The 15742-nt window shown below is 42.9% G+C and overlaps 1 protein-coding gene across 1 annotated transcript; it reads right to left on the bottom strand.

Annotated features, from left to right (window-relative positions):
- Positions 1-9977: 9977 nt before the first annotated feature.
- fstl3 (follistatin-like 3 (secreted glycoprotein)) lies at positions 9978-14495 on the bottom strand. The gene is made up of 5 exons (XM_053430465.1): positions 14219-14495; positions 13676-13855; positions 11773-11988; positions 11451-11678; positions 9978-11363 (listed from the first exon to the last, which is right to left on the bottom strand). Exons 1-5 carry the CDS (start codon positions 14286-14288, stop codon positions 11311-11313), a joined length of 747 nt encoding a protein of 248 aa, XP_053286440.1. The 5' UTR covers positions 14289-14495; the 3' UTR covers positions 9978-11310.
- Positions 14496-15742: the final 1247 nt, after the last annotated feature.

Genomic DNA, 15742 nt, shown 5'->3' with positions numbered 1-15742 from the left:
CGAGCAGCATCTGTTTCTGAGCATCACAACTCGTCAAAGGTGGATTTGTCTCTGATTGTTTGATGTGGTTGTTGGAAGCATTTTAATCAAGTGTCAAACATGAGATGTGAAACAGTAAATAAGTAGCCTCGCACATGGGAAAGATGTCTCGTTTTATGTGGACACCCCCAAGTTGTCATTGGCAGCCATCTGGTGGCCCTGAGATAGCCGTGAAGGTCGAGGAGATCACTCACAGTTACATAAGATCTGGAGGCAGAAAACTATTTATTTTTATTTTGTTTTCAGGTCTGTTTTTATTTTCATTCTCATAAATTACAGATATTCTCAATGTGATTACCATAACAGCAGATTGACAGCTATAAACATGTCACACAAGTAGGAGCACCTCCAGCGCTTGGCACAACATGTGGAGAGTGAGTAGGAGTTCCCATCCGACGACCTGTCAGCCAATCACATCTCTCAAGCCGTCTGGCCTGATGTTTATGCACGAATGTCCAGCTTCACGTCTGTTGATGAGAGGAGCCCTGGACGCACCCAGCTCTTGTGGTGTGTCAAGGGTGTAGTGTTTTGAGTAAAAATATATGGATACAGCCATACATCCACATGGTATCTAACACGAGACATAAAGCAAACACAGTGCTCTGTATCAGTATTATACAAAATATTGTTCTGTTAATTGTGCAGTACAAAAACTAGTTGCTATTTCCCAACCAGATATGATAAATAACAACAAGCCTGGATATTTCTAAACAGCAAAGCTGGGAACGTAACCCAGTTATATGCTCATGTCCTCTTTAGGCCGGTGTTGTGTCTGATGTGGCCACGTGGGAGCGGGAAAGATGCGGCGGTCCCATGGGCTGAGATTAGATAGGGCCTGATAGCACAGAGGTCTGCTATGTCTGCCGAACTGAGGTTAGCTATTGTCTCTCCGAGCCCAGCGCGTCACTGCCATCAGAGGCGAATGCTCAATGTAGCAATGCATTCTGGGGAGTGAGTGACTGTGGGTCAGAAACAGGTCAGCCCCGACCAAGATCTCCCACATCAAACCAATCTGGTTAGGACTATGTTGACAAAATCCTAAATTATTCAGCACCTCAATGCTTGTAAGGGAGTTTACAAATATTAGATAGTTTCTTTCTATTTCTTCTTGCCAAATAGGTACATATGCATATATGTGCAGATGCTTGCACACATCTATGCACAGTGACTTAGATAATGGAAAAGGGAAATGTCTTCTTGGCCTACTTTCACAGTTTGATTTCCATTTTGCGCCAAGAACTGTAGTGTCGCAGCCAAGGCAGCAGACAGATATGCTGCAAGGGACAGTGCTGCTTTTGTCACTCCATAGAGTTTTTCCAGACACTCCAGTCGGGACTGCCCCACACAGTCCCTCTGGGCCCCCGAAATCACACTCACATGCACACATAAACACACACGTAGACACACGCTCAGCAATAACAGCCGTCTGTTGGAACTTCCTGGACCTCTTAGTCATGCGTGACTTGTTTTCAGTACCACCCATTGAAGACTCTGTCTCTTCCAGACACAATCTGTCTGAGGCTGTGTGTCACAAGACCTGCGCATCAGACCCACTCACATGCACACGCATGCACACATGGGACACACAGTAAGAAGGCCGTGAAGATCAACATGAGTGACGGAAGAAGCTGTCTTTAAAAAATAAACACATCCATGAACATGAACAGTATATACTCATGTCTGAGGCGCAGCAGGTATCCCTGCTGTTGTGTGCAGTGTTTTTCTGCACTGCTTGTGTTCCAGAGCTCGATCCCAGGGTACTGCGTCGGTGCATACGTGTTTTGGATTACATCACCGAGCAGCTAACATAATATAGATGTTTTTTGGACGAACACATGTGCACAATTTGTAGCCTCATTAAAGCCGTCTTTGTTGTGAGTGTTTCTGGTCGCTCAGTGCAGATGTTTTATTGTTTGCTATCTGTTTTTAACGACTCATTACTTCAATACATTGTGGTGAAATGAAGGACAGGTTTTTTTGGGGGGGGGATTTGACCCTTTCGTTGACTCTTTGTGTTTACTGCTATTATATCGCGATTGTTAGTCCAAACACATTTTAACTCTGACAATGGGATTTCAGACTAGATTTTTATCAGGGAATATAGCATAATTTCTTATACATGGTCCCCACAGAATGAATCCAACTAACTAAAGTGAACACGTATTTTCTTTTTCACATTCACAAGGTCACTTCAACTTCAACGGTCGCCTCACAGAACTGTAGAAGTTTGGTTTTATTGAGTGATAATCATGTCCTTCATATGTCATATGTCCTTTTTTGATGGCATTTGAAATGTGTGCATTGTATGAATACAGTACTATACCAGCTGGAGCCAAAGAGAACTCTTAGATGAACAAAAGCAAGAAGTAGCATTTCTATAAGAAATTATCCAGCAGTTTGCTGTCCTCGAAATGAGGACAATAAGGGATCATTAGGAGTTGTGTGTGTGTATTGTGAATATAAATTCCTCACTGGGTTGTTATTGGCCTACCATATGTACACGTGTGGGTTAATGCGTGTCTGTGTGAAAGAGAATTTTGGTGTTACATGGGTTCGCAAGATTTTGCGTGCATAAGGTGTATACAGTATGTGTGACAGTCTCTGGATGTTTGTGTTGTTTCTCATGCAGTTGCAAAGTATGTCTCATCTTATTCAACAGTCCACTCCAAACAACACCGGAGCTTCTAACATTATGCATGGGTGCCGTTACTCTTGTTAGCTAAAACTGACCAACAGTCTGTTTACACCATGTGCAGCTCGGCAGCCTGGGTGAATAGAGACCATATGGCACTCTTGACTTCATTAGTGATACACTGTCTCACTTCAACAAGTCGAGGAGGATTAAATCAAGTGCATCCTGGTGACTATTGTAGCTACTCAACTAAAAGAAGTTGTTTTTAATGAGCAGGCAAATGCAATCCGAACCACGGAATCATTCCCGCTCTTATGTGTGCTGCATTTGCAGGGCATACCTTAACGCATGGCAGCAAAATATATATGCTAAGCCAACTTTCCATGATAAACAGGCAGGCCAAGACTCCCAACACAAGTTATTCCTGTTTTTTTCCCTCTGTCAGAGCCACCTGAAAAGCTGATGTGAAATTATGGTCACGGCCTGGTGATCTTCCAAACCTCAAATTGCACAGTTGGTCTCAATTTGAGTCAAGTTTAGGGACTAAGTGCTGCACAATTATAACACCTCATTGACTTGTCTCCCTCAGTATTGTGGCTCGATATTTCAACAATGATTCAAACCAAAGTGGACTCAACTGCATTGTGAGCGGCAACAGGCTCACGTATTAAACAGACCCAGGCGCACATGTTTCAAACACTTTTAAAAACCCTTAAAAGAGTCATAAATACATTTTTTCTGAATACCGTACACATATAAACTTAAAATATTAACAAAGTCTTACAGTATATTTTCTTGTATTCCCATTTTGCATTCATTTGAACTTATATTAGACTTACCAAGTACAAGCCAGACCACACACAGAGAGAGCAGAGAAGTAGTCCAAGAGGTCACAATGAGGAAGTTGGGGCCATTAGCATTTGTAAACATCCTACCTCTGCTGATTTGCTGGTAATGATCCGATCTCGTCCAGATAATTACCAAATACTGCTTGTGAGCTGTAAACCTGCATGGAGTTTCGATTGTTTCGTAATGTAGTAAATACCCAGCAAGGCCAGTTTCCCACTGCAAAGATTAATCATTCGATTTGCTGTCAGGTGCAGCGGATGGCATTTTTTTATTGTCGGCCCTTGTTTCAGTGATTTGTTTCAAATCCACCCTGAGGCTCTGATTATTTGAACCGTTAATTTGTGTTATGTGCCGTAACAACAGAGCTATGGTTCAAGATTAAACATATAATGGTTTTCTTTTTCTATATAAAACATTGTCATCTTCATCAGGTCCAACATTTGATGAACTTAGCATTAATCTTTCTGCAATGACTGGTAGTGTGCTCCCCCTCATTACCTCACATCAGACATCATATGAATAAAAAAAAGAATTTCTGAGAAATCCATACAACATTATCTGTAACAGTATACGTGATCGGAGTGTGGGCTCTCGTCTCAGTGTAATAATCAGCTGTCAGAATTCAAATGTCACACACATGTAGGCAATTAAAATTAGTCATCTAAAAAAAAATCCTGTCCCTGAGGCAGATGTGTTCTGATGGAGTGATGGATCTGATATCTATTAGTTTCAGATGTGGGACAGAACTGTTTACAATCCAGTGGCGCGATCCAGAGAGTGGGTGGTCTCTGAAAACTCTCCAAGGTGCCGGTTTCTTCAGAACATCATTTCAGATAGATGTTGGCTGTAAACTTACTGGAAGTTGTAGAGCAAGTTGTCGGTAATGATCCCATTAGGTGAACGTTGAGAAAGAAGCGTGACATATCAGAGCGTGATGCTTAGGCATCCCTGAAATGTCAGTGTGGGCGTCACATTATAACCTCATGTGTTTGCCGGGATATAAACAACTCAGCCAGAGACTGTGATGTAATGTGTGTGACTGATCCCATGCTCATTACAGGTGAGCTCCAGCAGGAGAGATGTGCCCACGTTCACACCCACACACTCAAACATATACAGACAAACACACACACACACAAGGCCACCTTCCAGTGGAAGTGAGGCTCATGTGCCACACCGCAAAATTATAATATATCGGGGAAAAAAAACATGATATATGGAGTCAAGTGGGCAAAGAATTCCTGAGGTCTCGAGTTGAGTGTAATTACAATACCTCTGAAATGTATCACAGGTCAACGCTGTTGTCGGGCCATTACTACCACTGGTGTGACAGAGGTGCATCATATCCGACATCAGTCAGAGGCCTGTGTGGTAATGAGACACAGGATGCTTCTGCTGAAGGCATTACGCCTTCATAATGACAAGAGCAAATGGGGTTTTATCTGTCTTGAACAACATGCATCTATTGGGACCCGTTTGTCCCGATACATGCACCAAAAATCTGCTGTCTCAACTTATTGTTTTTCACTTGTGTGTTTTACTGGAAGTCCACAGCCATTTCAGCATACAGCGTGAATCCCAAAGTGAGGCAAGAGTGGAGAAAGCTTTATTATAGTGGGTGTATATTGCAAATTCCTGTGGGGTGGCCACCTTTTAAACTATGGTGAGAAACAGCGGCTTGGTGAGTTTATTCCGTCAGTCCAAGAAGCATTTTTTTTTTTTTTTTATATTTTTGTTTATTGGAAGTAGTTTCACGAGATACAACAATATAACAGGGAATACTTCCATCTTACATTTTTTCCCATCTTTTTATCCCTCCCACATTCCCATCCCCAGCACCCATAACAAACCCATAAACACGAAAAAACAACCAAATATAAAAATAAATAAATAAAATAAAATAAATAATTAAAGGGGAAGGGTGAATTGTTATTAAAAATAAAATAAATGGGGGGGAGGGGGGTCTCAGTCATCACCATAACGCAGAGATGTCAAAGACTCAATATGACTTAAGAGAGGTCTCCAAGTCTTTTCAAATGAATTTAAGGAACCATTCAGGGAAAATCTAAGCTTTTCAAGACTCATGAACAGTAAAACTTCTTCAACCCACCTACTGTGAGATGGGGGTTGAGGGTGTTTCCATTTAAAGAGTATAAGGCGTCTGGCTAACAGGGTGGTAAAGGCAAGGACATTCTGTATAACTCTAGAGGCAAAAGGCTGTAGGGGGGCCCCAAACAAAGCCAAGAGAGGTTGAGGAGAGATGGTAGTGTTATATGCTGTGCTAAGAGTTTTAAAGATTTCAGACCAGAATGTGGCAAGCCCGGGACAGGACCAGAACATATGAGAATGATCTGCTGGGGATTGTTTGCACCTGTTACAGGAGTCAGTTACATTGGGATAAATTCGAGATAGCCTCAAGTTAGTGTAGTGAACTTTGTGCACTACTTTACATTGTAGGAGGCCATGCCTCGCACAGATTGAAGAGGAATGAACCAACCGTAATACTTGTTCCCAATAATCATCAGGTAGTGTGACTCCAAGCTCTTGCTCCCAAGAATACTTGGGGCCTGATGCTGGGCTATCGAGAGAAGAGTTGATAAGGCTGTAAATGCTAGAAATTAGCCGCTTTTGTCCGGGATCAAGAGCCAGTATTGAATCAATCAATGTTTCTGGGGGACGACTGGGGAATTTGGGGTTCTGATTCTGAACAAAATGCCTTGTCTGAAAAAAACGAAATAGATGGGAATTAGGCAGGTCAAATTTTCTTGAGAGCTCTAAAAACGACATAAAAGTCCCTTGGTTGTAAAGGTCCTTAAATTTTGTTATCCCTTTGTTGAACCACGTCCGAAAGGTCAAGTCAGTGCAAGAGGGCGGAAATAGGTGATTGTTAGTAATAGGAGAGAGGTCTGAGCCCCTATGAAGGCCTAGGTTCTTCCTCATTTGAATCCAGATTCTAACAGAGTTAGTTACCACTGGATTGGAGGTAAAGTTGGGGGCAGTTAGAGGGAGCTGGGAGCAAACCAGGGAATGAAGAGAGAGCTTGGAAGATGCAAGTTCCATATCCACCCACACGGGGCGCTGGTCATCTGCTGTGTTATTAATCCAGTATAAAAGTTTATAAATATTACAGGACCAGTAATAGTGTAGGAAATTGGGCAAAGCTAAGCCACCAAGAGCCTTCGGGAGCTGTAGCACTGATCTTCTGATACGTGGATTTTTATTGCTCCAGAGGAAAGAACCTATTAGTTGGTCGAGCGAGCTAAAAAAGGACTTTTTAATAAGGACAGGGATATGTGAAAAAAGATCAAGAAGCATTTTTTGATGAATTGCATTCATAATGGTACATGAATAATTCACTCAAAATACATCTTACACAACGATGCATATTTGAAAGTTAGAGTTTTGCAGAATCCCAACAATGAAAAAATTAACTGGGCGGCCTCATTGGACGGGTGTCTTCTACGGCCAGTACAAGTTCAGTGGGCCACACTCTTCATGTGTTTCTCATTATTAGTCCTCTTTGTCTCTTAAGGAGTATAAGGCATTTACGATCTGTCTCCATTTTGGTCTGTCCTGGGCTACGTGCTGGACCTCTTCCCATGTCTGAATTATCTCTTTCAGTTCGGCTGTCACAGCTCGCCACCATGTTGGCTTGGGCCGACCTTGTTTGCGTTTTCCAGGCGGTCTTCTTAGGGTGGTCCTGTTATGTGGTTCTTTCCAAGCCATCGTATGCACCGACGTCTGATCTCTAGCCCTCCACTCTGGCTCTTTGGCTAAATCCACACTAATACCTTTCCATTTGAAAGATGCATCATCTCTGCTACGTATACACTTGGTGTCAACGCCGCTTTGGAGTTTCAGAGCTGCTACAATGAAAAAGTTTGGAGACGCTGCTGGCACTGTTGTATTTTGACAACTCCCAGGCAGAAACAGGGATGTTTGGAAAGAATGATGTTAACACTCACAACTGCATACTGACTGGGTCTTTTTGGTTACAGCGTGACGCTCCTCCAGAAGAACACAATCAAATCAGCCTCGTCACCAGTGTAGAGCGCAAACATTAATCAATCAACAGAGTTGCTGACCATGATGTCTTGGCTGCCAGCTGGTGTGCAGTTAACTTAGGTATTTTACAATGATACAACTCTCTACGTGAGAATGAGACCTGTCCTGTCTCCGTAGATAGTATAGACATGGATTAAAAGTAACATGGTGCCAAAACGGTCATGTGGACAGGGAGGGATGTAGTATAGGAAGGTAGCCGTAGTCTTCATTCAAGTTTTTTAACAAATGTCTTTGGATCATATCGGTCGCATATAATTGAATGCACAAAATACAGAAAACATTTAAAGATACAACACTGAAAACTAAATTTTGTGTGGGGGCACAGCAACGTCCACTCAGTGCCATCGTTATTTGCCTTGTTTGAACTAACAAAACATCTAATTCCATTCCCAGTGTAATAAAAGGGTACTTGGACAGGAATATAAACATCTCCCTAAAGTTGAACCAGATGCTGCAGCATGACGGAGCGCAGGATCCGGAGACGGGAGAGAGAGAAAGACAGAAAAACAAGGAGGCACTCTACACAGGAAAGTGAGTCAGTATAGGTCTCAGCTCTTTGATACATTTGTTCCTCGAATCCTTCTGACCCATCCAGAGCATGGGGATATCCCTGAGGAGACAAGGGCTTGAATTGGTTTCTCTGCCGCCTCACACATGGGCCTTTAAAGAGACCGCTCAGAGAGGCCACTCAGCCACTGCACGCACAGGAGAGGAGGTTTAACCATCGCACACATTAAACTGAGTGGCTGGCTGCTGAAGCCTGACCCACCACCCGATACCCCAACATGAGAGTAACTCTGCATCTTCCATGTACAGTCCAAGTATGATCAGATTGGGCAGTGGCTGTGACAGGGTTTACATTTTTTTTTTTTTTAAAGTGCACGTCCGACAGTTTCACAGTTACAATATGTTTAAATTGAAACAACCAATGCGAGGTGAACAAAGATAGGCAAAAACGATTGCCAAATGTACTCTGACTCTATCTACGTTACTCTTCCACACTTTTTATTATTCCTCTAAAAGTATTTCTCACTACCCAGTTGATTAAACTCATGTAAAATGAGTAATGAACTTGTTTAGCTCAAAACAAGTATAAAAGTATGTTGACTTGAGTAACCTGGACTTGTGTTTGTGGAGTGAATGCAAGTTCAGGAGTGCACATGTGCAGTAGAGCAGCAGAGGAGTCACAGAGCGTTGTATTGCAGGGCATTGGGGGTATAGGGGCGGAGCCTCCCTGCATGCTCGGAGACAATGTTGTGTTATTATAGATGTTACTTAGCAAATGTCAGAAGTGCTTCAGTTGTGTTCATTGTGTTTGGTACAGCTGCTGTTGTAAAGGATTTATTTTGGTAGCATGAGTGGAGCTATGTGCTCAGGTAGTAACACCCAGAACGTGCTGCGAACTGATCAGGTCCAGTCTACATCCAGGACATGGTCAAACGTTACACCCCAGCACGTTCACTTAGCTCTGCATCTGCCAATCGGCTTGTTGCTCCCTCACTGCGAGCTACACACACAACAAAATCCCGACTGTTTGTTGTCCTGGCTCCTAAACGGTGGAACAAGCTCCCCGATGACATCAGGACAGCAGAAACTTTACTCATCTTCCTGCGCAAACTCAAAACACACCTCTTCCGACTATACCTTGAATAAAAGTTTAAACTAACAATTCTGTAGCACTTAGACGGCACTTACCTTTAGCACTTTGTTGTTTGGCTTTCTTAAAGAAATTGTACTTTCTTGAATCTTGTTGTTCTGGGTTTGTACCCTCATGGTTGAATGCACTTATTGTAAGCCGCTTTGGATAAAAGCATAAGCTAAATAAAAGGTAATAATGTAATGTAACAGGTGTGTGGAAAAACGAATATGGCTTTGAAATGATAAAGTTCAAAAATTCTCTCCACTTGAGGTCTTGCCTTTGAGAAATCCCAGTCTATCCCAGTATCATGGGCTACTTGAGGATAATGTAATCATGGATGACAATCAAAGCCATTCTCAAGCTGTTTGCTTAGTATGCATATTTGTATTTGAGTAGCGTAATAAAGACTAACTTGTTTTTTTTCAAAGCTAGGTTTTGTAATCTTGGAAAAGCTGGCAAGCTCCGCCCAAAAAATCACATGACTCGTTTGCTAAAATCTGACTATCATTTCTGGTTCAGCGGTTTCTCTATTTCTGTTTCTATCTATCTATCTATCTATCAACCCTACCTTTAAATTGGAAGAAAAAGTTAATCCCTACTTGTTATACACAATAAAGTAAACACAACTAGTTAAAATAAAATCAACAATTATATATAAGTAATACTTAAGACCAATAGTTATATTTATTGCCTTTTCAAAGAAGTTTGAAATAAACTTGTCAAATTGCTGTTTAAAAAAGGGAAGGGGACACATTGTGACAAATATTAAACTTTATGTTATTTTGCAGTGGCAGTACAAAAGTACAAAAATAGGCTGATGCATCTATCATTCAGATTTCACAGTAGGTACTCAGGTAGGTACACACGAGACTGTTATTTACAAGAGAGTAATTGAAATATTCCATTATACACTAAAACGATTATTCAAAGCAACCAGCCATATGCTTTGAGTTTGAAGATTAATTGGGATCACTGGACATTGTTTGACATCCACCAGGTTCACCAGTGTCCGTGCTGGACTGATTGACCCATCTCCGATGGCGACAGAATCAGGTTCATTCAGCTCGCCTAGATTTGAGTCACATTCCCAGACAAATTTAATTCCCCAGTCAATCAGACGATGCTAATTGGATTTATCTGTCCGGTAAAATTCCAATCAAGTCAAAGCAGCAAAACAGCATCTAAAGAAAGAGCACGAACTTCAGAAATGCACCTACAAAATAAAGCTGTGTGTTCAACGGAGGAGGTATTGCGAAAGGGTTTGTGGGGTTGTACCAATAGTCGTCTGAGACAAACACAACCAAACTGTTACTTGTAGTGGTTGGCGGTGGCAGACAGTTTGGATCGGGTTCCAGACAAACATGCAGAGGCGGGAGAAAGGGATAGAGACACAGGTTGGTTTAGACTGAACCTCTCACTCACTCACTCACTCACTCACCCCCTCCCAGACAAAGAGCTGAAGTACGTACAGTGCAGCTGTGGTTGTCTTGTTCTTGTTTGTGGTGGATTGAAACCACACTGGCGGGGGCTACAGAGCGGAATCAACTTTCCAAACAAATTATTGCTGCTTTCCATTAGCTTAAGAGGGAAAACTGTTTTGTTTGTTGGGGGAAGGGAGACTATAAAAACTGTAAAAATAAGATGTGAAACTCCACAGCCAGTGGCCGCCAGTCTGCTTTCGTACATACACAATAAACAAAAAACACAATAAATACACTTTTCTTGCATCAGCTTCCCCATGGATATATGCAGCTGTTACTAATATAAAGACATAAATAGAGTTTGATACCTTCTCCAATAAATAGTAGCGGTATTCTATTTACAATATGCATACATCTCCAAAAGAGCTCATGAGATATTTCTGTCTCGTGCTTTCCTCTGCCTCCGCCTTGCAGCGTCACGCAACATCAACCTGGCCGAGGCACATACACACTAGTATCGAACCCCAACAGAAGTCTTCCATATTAAAAACACGTCGTCGTTCTGTGTACAAGGGGGAGGGGAAGTGATTGTCAAAAAGGAAAAAAAGAGGTCATCGCGGGAGCTAGTGGTGTGTCACTTGGAAACCGGCTCTGGAATGGTCCATCTAGACTGCGTTTTCCTCGCTGCCATCGAAGACGTGAGCTTTCCGAGGGGGATCTGCACCAAAGGGAGACAGACACTTAACAAATCTAAATTCTTACATCATCACAGGAAAGAACAGATGAGGAAATGAAGCAGTCTTACTGTTGCAGTGGCCGTAGTGACGGACGCCTATGGAGCGGCCCAGGAAGCAGGTGGCCCGGCGGAGGTGGCAGGCGCTGGGGTAGGTGATGTTGTCATTGCCGCAGATCGGCTGCTCGGACAGCATGGGTATTGGGCAAGGTGTGGTGCGGCACATGACGCAGTGGGCACTATTGGTCTGGTCCGTCACGCAGGTGTGGGTTCCTGGACACACCACGTTGGAGCACGACTCTGTGCCAGACAAGAAACGGAATGAATGTCATACTTTTGTTTTTGTGCAGAGGAGCTGACATGCAAACATATACACGTATGAATTATTGCTCACTTTTGCAGTCGCCCTGGTACATGACCTCCAGGTCTGGGTGACCCATGCAGCGGGCCATCATCATAGCGCACTCATCCATGTATGTCTTTCCATCGCTGCCGCACACAGCTTGTGTCCGGGAAACGTGAGAGCAGTCCGGAGAGCACACACACTGAGGCCGCCCCATCTTCATGCTGCAGACCTTCCCAGGGCTGCATTTCACTCCCTCACAGGTCTCTGCGAAAGCAGTGTCCGTGTAATATGACTTTATCTACCAGGCAGCAGACCCAAGGTGACCCAAAAGGCATTTTCATACAAAACAGGCTTAAATGCTGGGGATTCTTCCCCAGACTGCACACAATTTCACCTTTTGTACAAAATTTACAATAATCACATCACTTTATTGACCGTGACACAGTGGGTTGCCTCGCCTGGTGGAATGTAAGACTGGCCCTGTTTTCATAACAGATCTATGTGTATCGGCTGCATACTGGTCGGGCTGAGCTCCCGTAGTGGGACGGAAGGGCTCTGAGGTAGAGGGAGTTCAAATAGCTGTTGGAGAAGTTGACAGACTGTTAAATGAAGATGCCCTGGGCTCCTCTGATGGCCAATAATGTCAGAGTCCAGGAGGAACTGTAATTCTACACAAAGCAGAGTCAATATTAGACAATGCATGCAGGTCTCTTCCCAGGACCTTCTCACAGTCTTTAGAGATGATCTGTGTCCTGTTAACAGTCAGTGACTTACTTCCTACCTCTACCAGAGATTCATATCCTGCTTTATTCCATATCTCTGCTTTTTGTCAACTCTCAGCTCGCTATCAGCAGCACATTGTTTTTTTTGTCTGTTGCAATAAGAAGACATCTGAAAACCATGATGATGCTGGTGTCTCTCTATGGATTTACCCGAATGTCGTAATAGTGACAATTTCCTCCAATTGCATTTCCAATGATCAAGATGGTATTTATGCTTCCCAGACATCTGGGCATGAGGCAGGCTTTAATTCCAACCTGCAGGAATGTATTTACTTATTTACTTCTTGGAAACAAGCAGGGCTCCTTATTTAACAAGCTTTGGAAAGAGTGAAGACATAATGAAGGCAGTGAAGGAGAAAAAACAGGGATGATTGTTCTTATTCATTTTCCATGTGATTTAACAGTTTTTCTCTATGTGAGTAACATTAATATAAACCTATCGATTCTCTTTTCAAGTGTATCTACGTACAAACCACATCTGTGTCTTTAAACAATGTGATGGTGCCAGAATAACCTGGGGCTGTGTTTGGGTGTGTTCCCCCCAAAAAATCCCAGCAGTAGCCAGGTTTTTACTGGAATTCATCAACATTGGAGAAAGTCACATTTTTGGCCTGTGATCACATGGTGCGAGTGCTGCTTTTACGAGAACAGAATTTATCTGTTAGTGAGCCGGGGTGAACCTCGCTGAGATTCCGGGGGAGGAATCCTGAGAGGAGTCTCAGGACAGCTGGGTGGAGTGATGTGGAACGACTCTCTCCCGGATCCACGTCTGCGTTTTGTTAAAAAGCTGCATCGGGAACTCATTGTGTAAATATCTCCATTCACACATGACGTGACTCAAATTAGGTTTCCCCTACGCTCCGGGAACCACAACAGTTATTTTCATGTAACGGAAAATAACCAAATTACCAATGATGACTCCAAAATCGTATAAGATTATATGTTTAAAGTCTGGAAAGCGGCTATTAAAACTCACTCTAGCAACCAGAGTCATGTTAGATATCTTTTGTTTATTTAGAAATGGGGATTTAAATCCTTTAAATAAAGAATCTTACTTTCGATGACTATTACTTCAGTCCACATAAATAAATGACAGCAATGCACACGTAACTTTTTTGTCTATTCAATAAAAAAATATATATTTTATTCGTGTTTGTTTGTTTGTTTACCTTTGCATGGTTTACAGGAGACGATCCCCAGGAAGCCCAGCAGGCTGACCTCGTTCATGGGCAGGCTGCTGTTGGACCAGGCTGTGTCCAGACGGTTCCCGCCACAGCACTCCTCTCTGGTCACCCCTCTCATCAGCACCATGTCGCACCTCTGGCCCTGCTGCAGCCAGCACATCCCAGCTAAAGGCAAACACATTTGAATAAAAACACTTCAGTCCACTCAAGCATCATTAACAAATAAACATGTAAATAAGTGTATTCCTTTTTTCAGAATCCATGTATTGTCATATAATATCGCTTTCCGCCCCTATTTACAATACTAATGTATAGCACCTGACTGCCAGGATGTGTTCATAGGAAGTAAAACGTCAGTATTCTAATAACTAAATATACAAAGAGTGACAACATATCTACTTTTTATAAAACAGACAGTTGTTTAAAGCAGAGAAACACACTACACTGGTATGGCTTTGTTAATATGAATACTGTATAAAAGTGCCTCACTATAATAACCACAATAAAGTAAAAAAGAAGTTCACTCACCACTGGTCGGATTACTCCCAATCTGATGCAAAGTGAGAATCACCCCGAAAACAAAACTGAAGTAGCTCATTGTGTTCTTTGCTTATTCAAAAAATCTTCCTTTGAAAACTTCAATATCAGTGAGAACAAGCGCAGTTTCTCTCTGACAGAGCTCTGGAAGAAGCCGTCCCTGATGTGAATGAATGTGTTGTGGATAAGTGATGTCGTTCCCCCTCAGTATAAATATTTAGCCCAGATGGAATTATGCTGCTGGGATGGGCGATCCTCTCAGCCAGTAATAAGCCAGGGCAGGACACAGTTTGACTCTGACTCAATTTTCAGAGTCGGGAAATGATCCATGCCCCTCGGCACCAGACGCTGGGCACTCGTGTGACCTCACCAAACATTTTCACACCATATTAGATTAATTAAAGGCTCATTAAGTCCTGGAAATGACTGAAAGATACTTTTAGATGAGTTTTTCTCTTGTGATTAAGTTCCTTTCTTCTAAAGAATTTGGGATTTGTTATGTTAAGCCAAATTAATATCAAGTGCCTGAAAGATACCCGCAACTTCAACACTTGAGGACAAATGACGTCATTAGCCTCACAGACACTGCCTTACCTCCTTGTGTTGACTGTCTGGACCTTATCTCTGAATCCTGATATCACAATACAGAGAAATTAAGGGAGGAGTGCTTGTGAAGGTGTTCTGCCCTGAAGCAATATATGAAGTTTAATAAAAAGAAACCTCTATGTAAGAGCTTATCAGGAACATCTACCCCTCTCATTCTTTATTACCAAACTCAGACAGCCACAGCGAGCGAGATTGAAAACACTGAGGGATACACAGACAGTATCTGTCGAGCATAGGCACAGACGTGTTTGCTTAACGCCATCCAGTATTCACAAACAGCTCACTATAATGTGTCTGGAGGCTAATCTGTGTTATCATCCTGTGTGATCAGAACATCTGCACTGCTCCTCTCCTCTCCTGCACTCATTCACCCCCTGACACCGAGAGGTATGCACTCATGCTAAAGTAATGTGAGTCTGCCCATCTGTCTGTCATGGTTTTTTTTTTAATGCTCCCTTTTGATCGTTGAGGAAGGGGGGAGCCAGGGGTGAGCATATGCTGTAGTATCTGAGTCTTTGTGAATGATGTCGACTTCTTCGGCGGAGATCCCCAGGGGCCCTGCAGGAATGCTTGCATGACCTAGGGAGGGGAGGAGAGACGAAAGAAGGAGAGCGGTGAGCGGCGGCTGTGGGTGGCCTGCCTCCTCACTTGGTCTCTGCAGATCCACTCAGCTCAGCTCATATGGTTTGGATCATCGCTGTCGAGCCATACAAATGGATGCAGCATGCTGGGGACTTTGGAGCGCCCCCGCAAATATATGATCTTTATTAGTGTGCAGCTCACTGTGTCCCATCTCATTGAAATATTGGTCTCTTTCAAGTGGCCGGGGTATGTGGGGTAGCATGAAATCCAGAAGGGTGGACTGAGTGTGTGTTTCTGATGGGGCAGGTGTGGAGCTCAGACTGTCAC

Source organism: Pleuronectes platessa, chromosome 9 (assembly GCF_947347685.1).
Source record: "Pleuronectes platessa chromosome 9, fPlePla1.1, whole genome shotgun sequence".
In the NCBI taxonomy this organism is placed as follows: domain Eukaryota; kingdom Metazoa; phylum Chordata; class Actinopteri; order Pleuronectiformes; family Pleuronectidae; genus Pleuronectes; species Pleuronectes platessa.
Note: the sequence above shows the minus strand (reverse complement) of the source record. Positions and strands in the feature narration are given on the sequence as shown.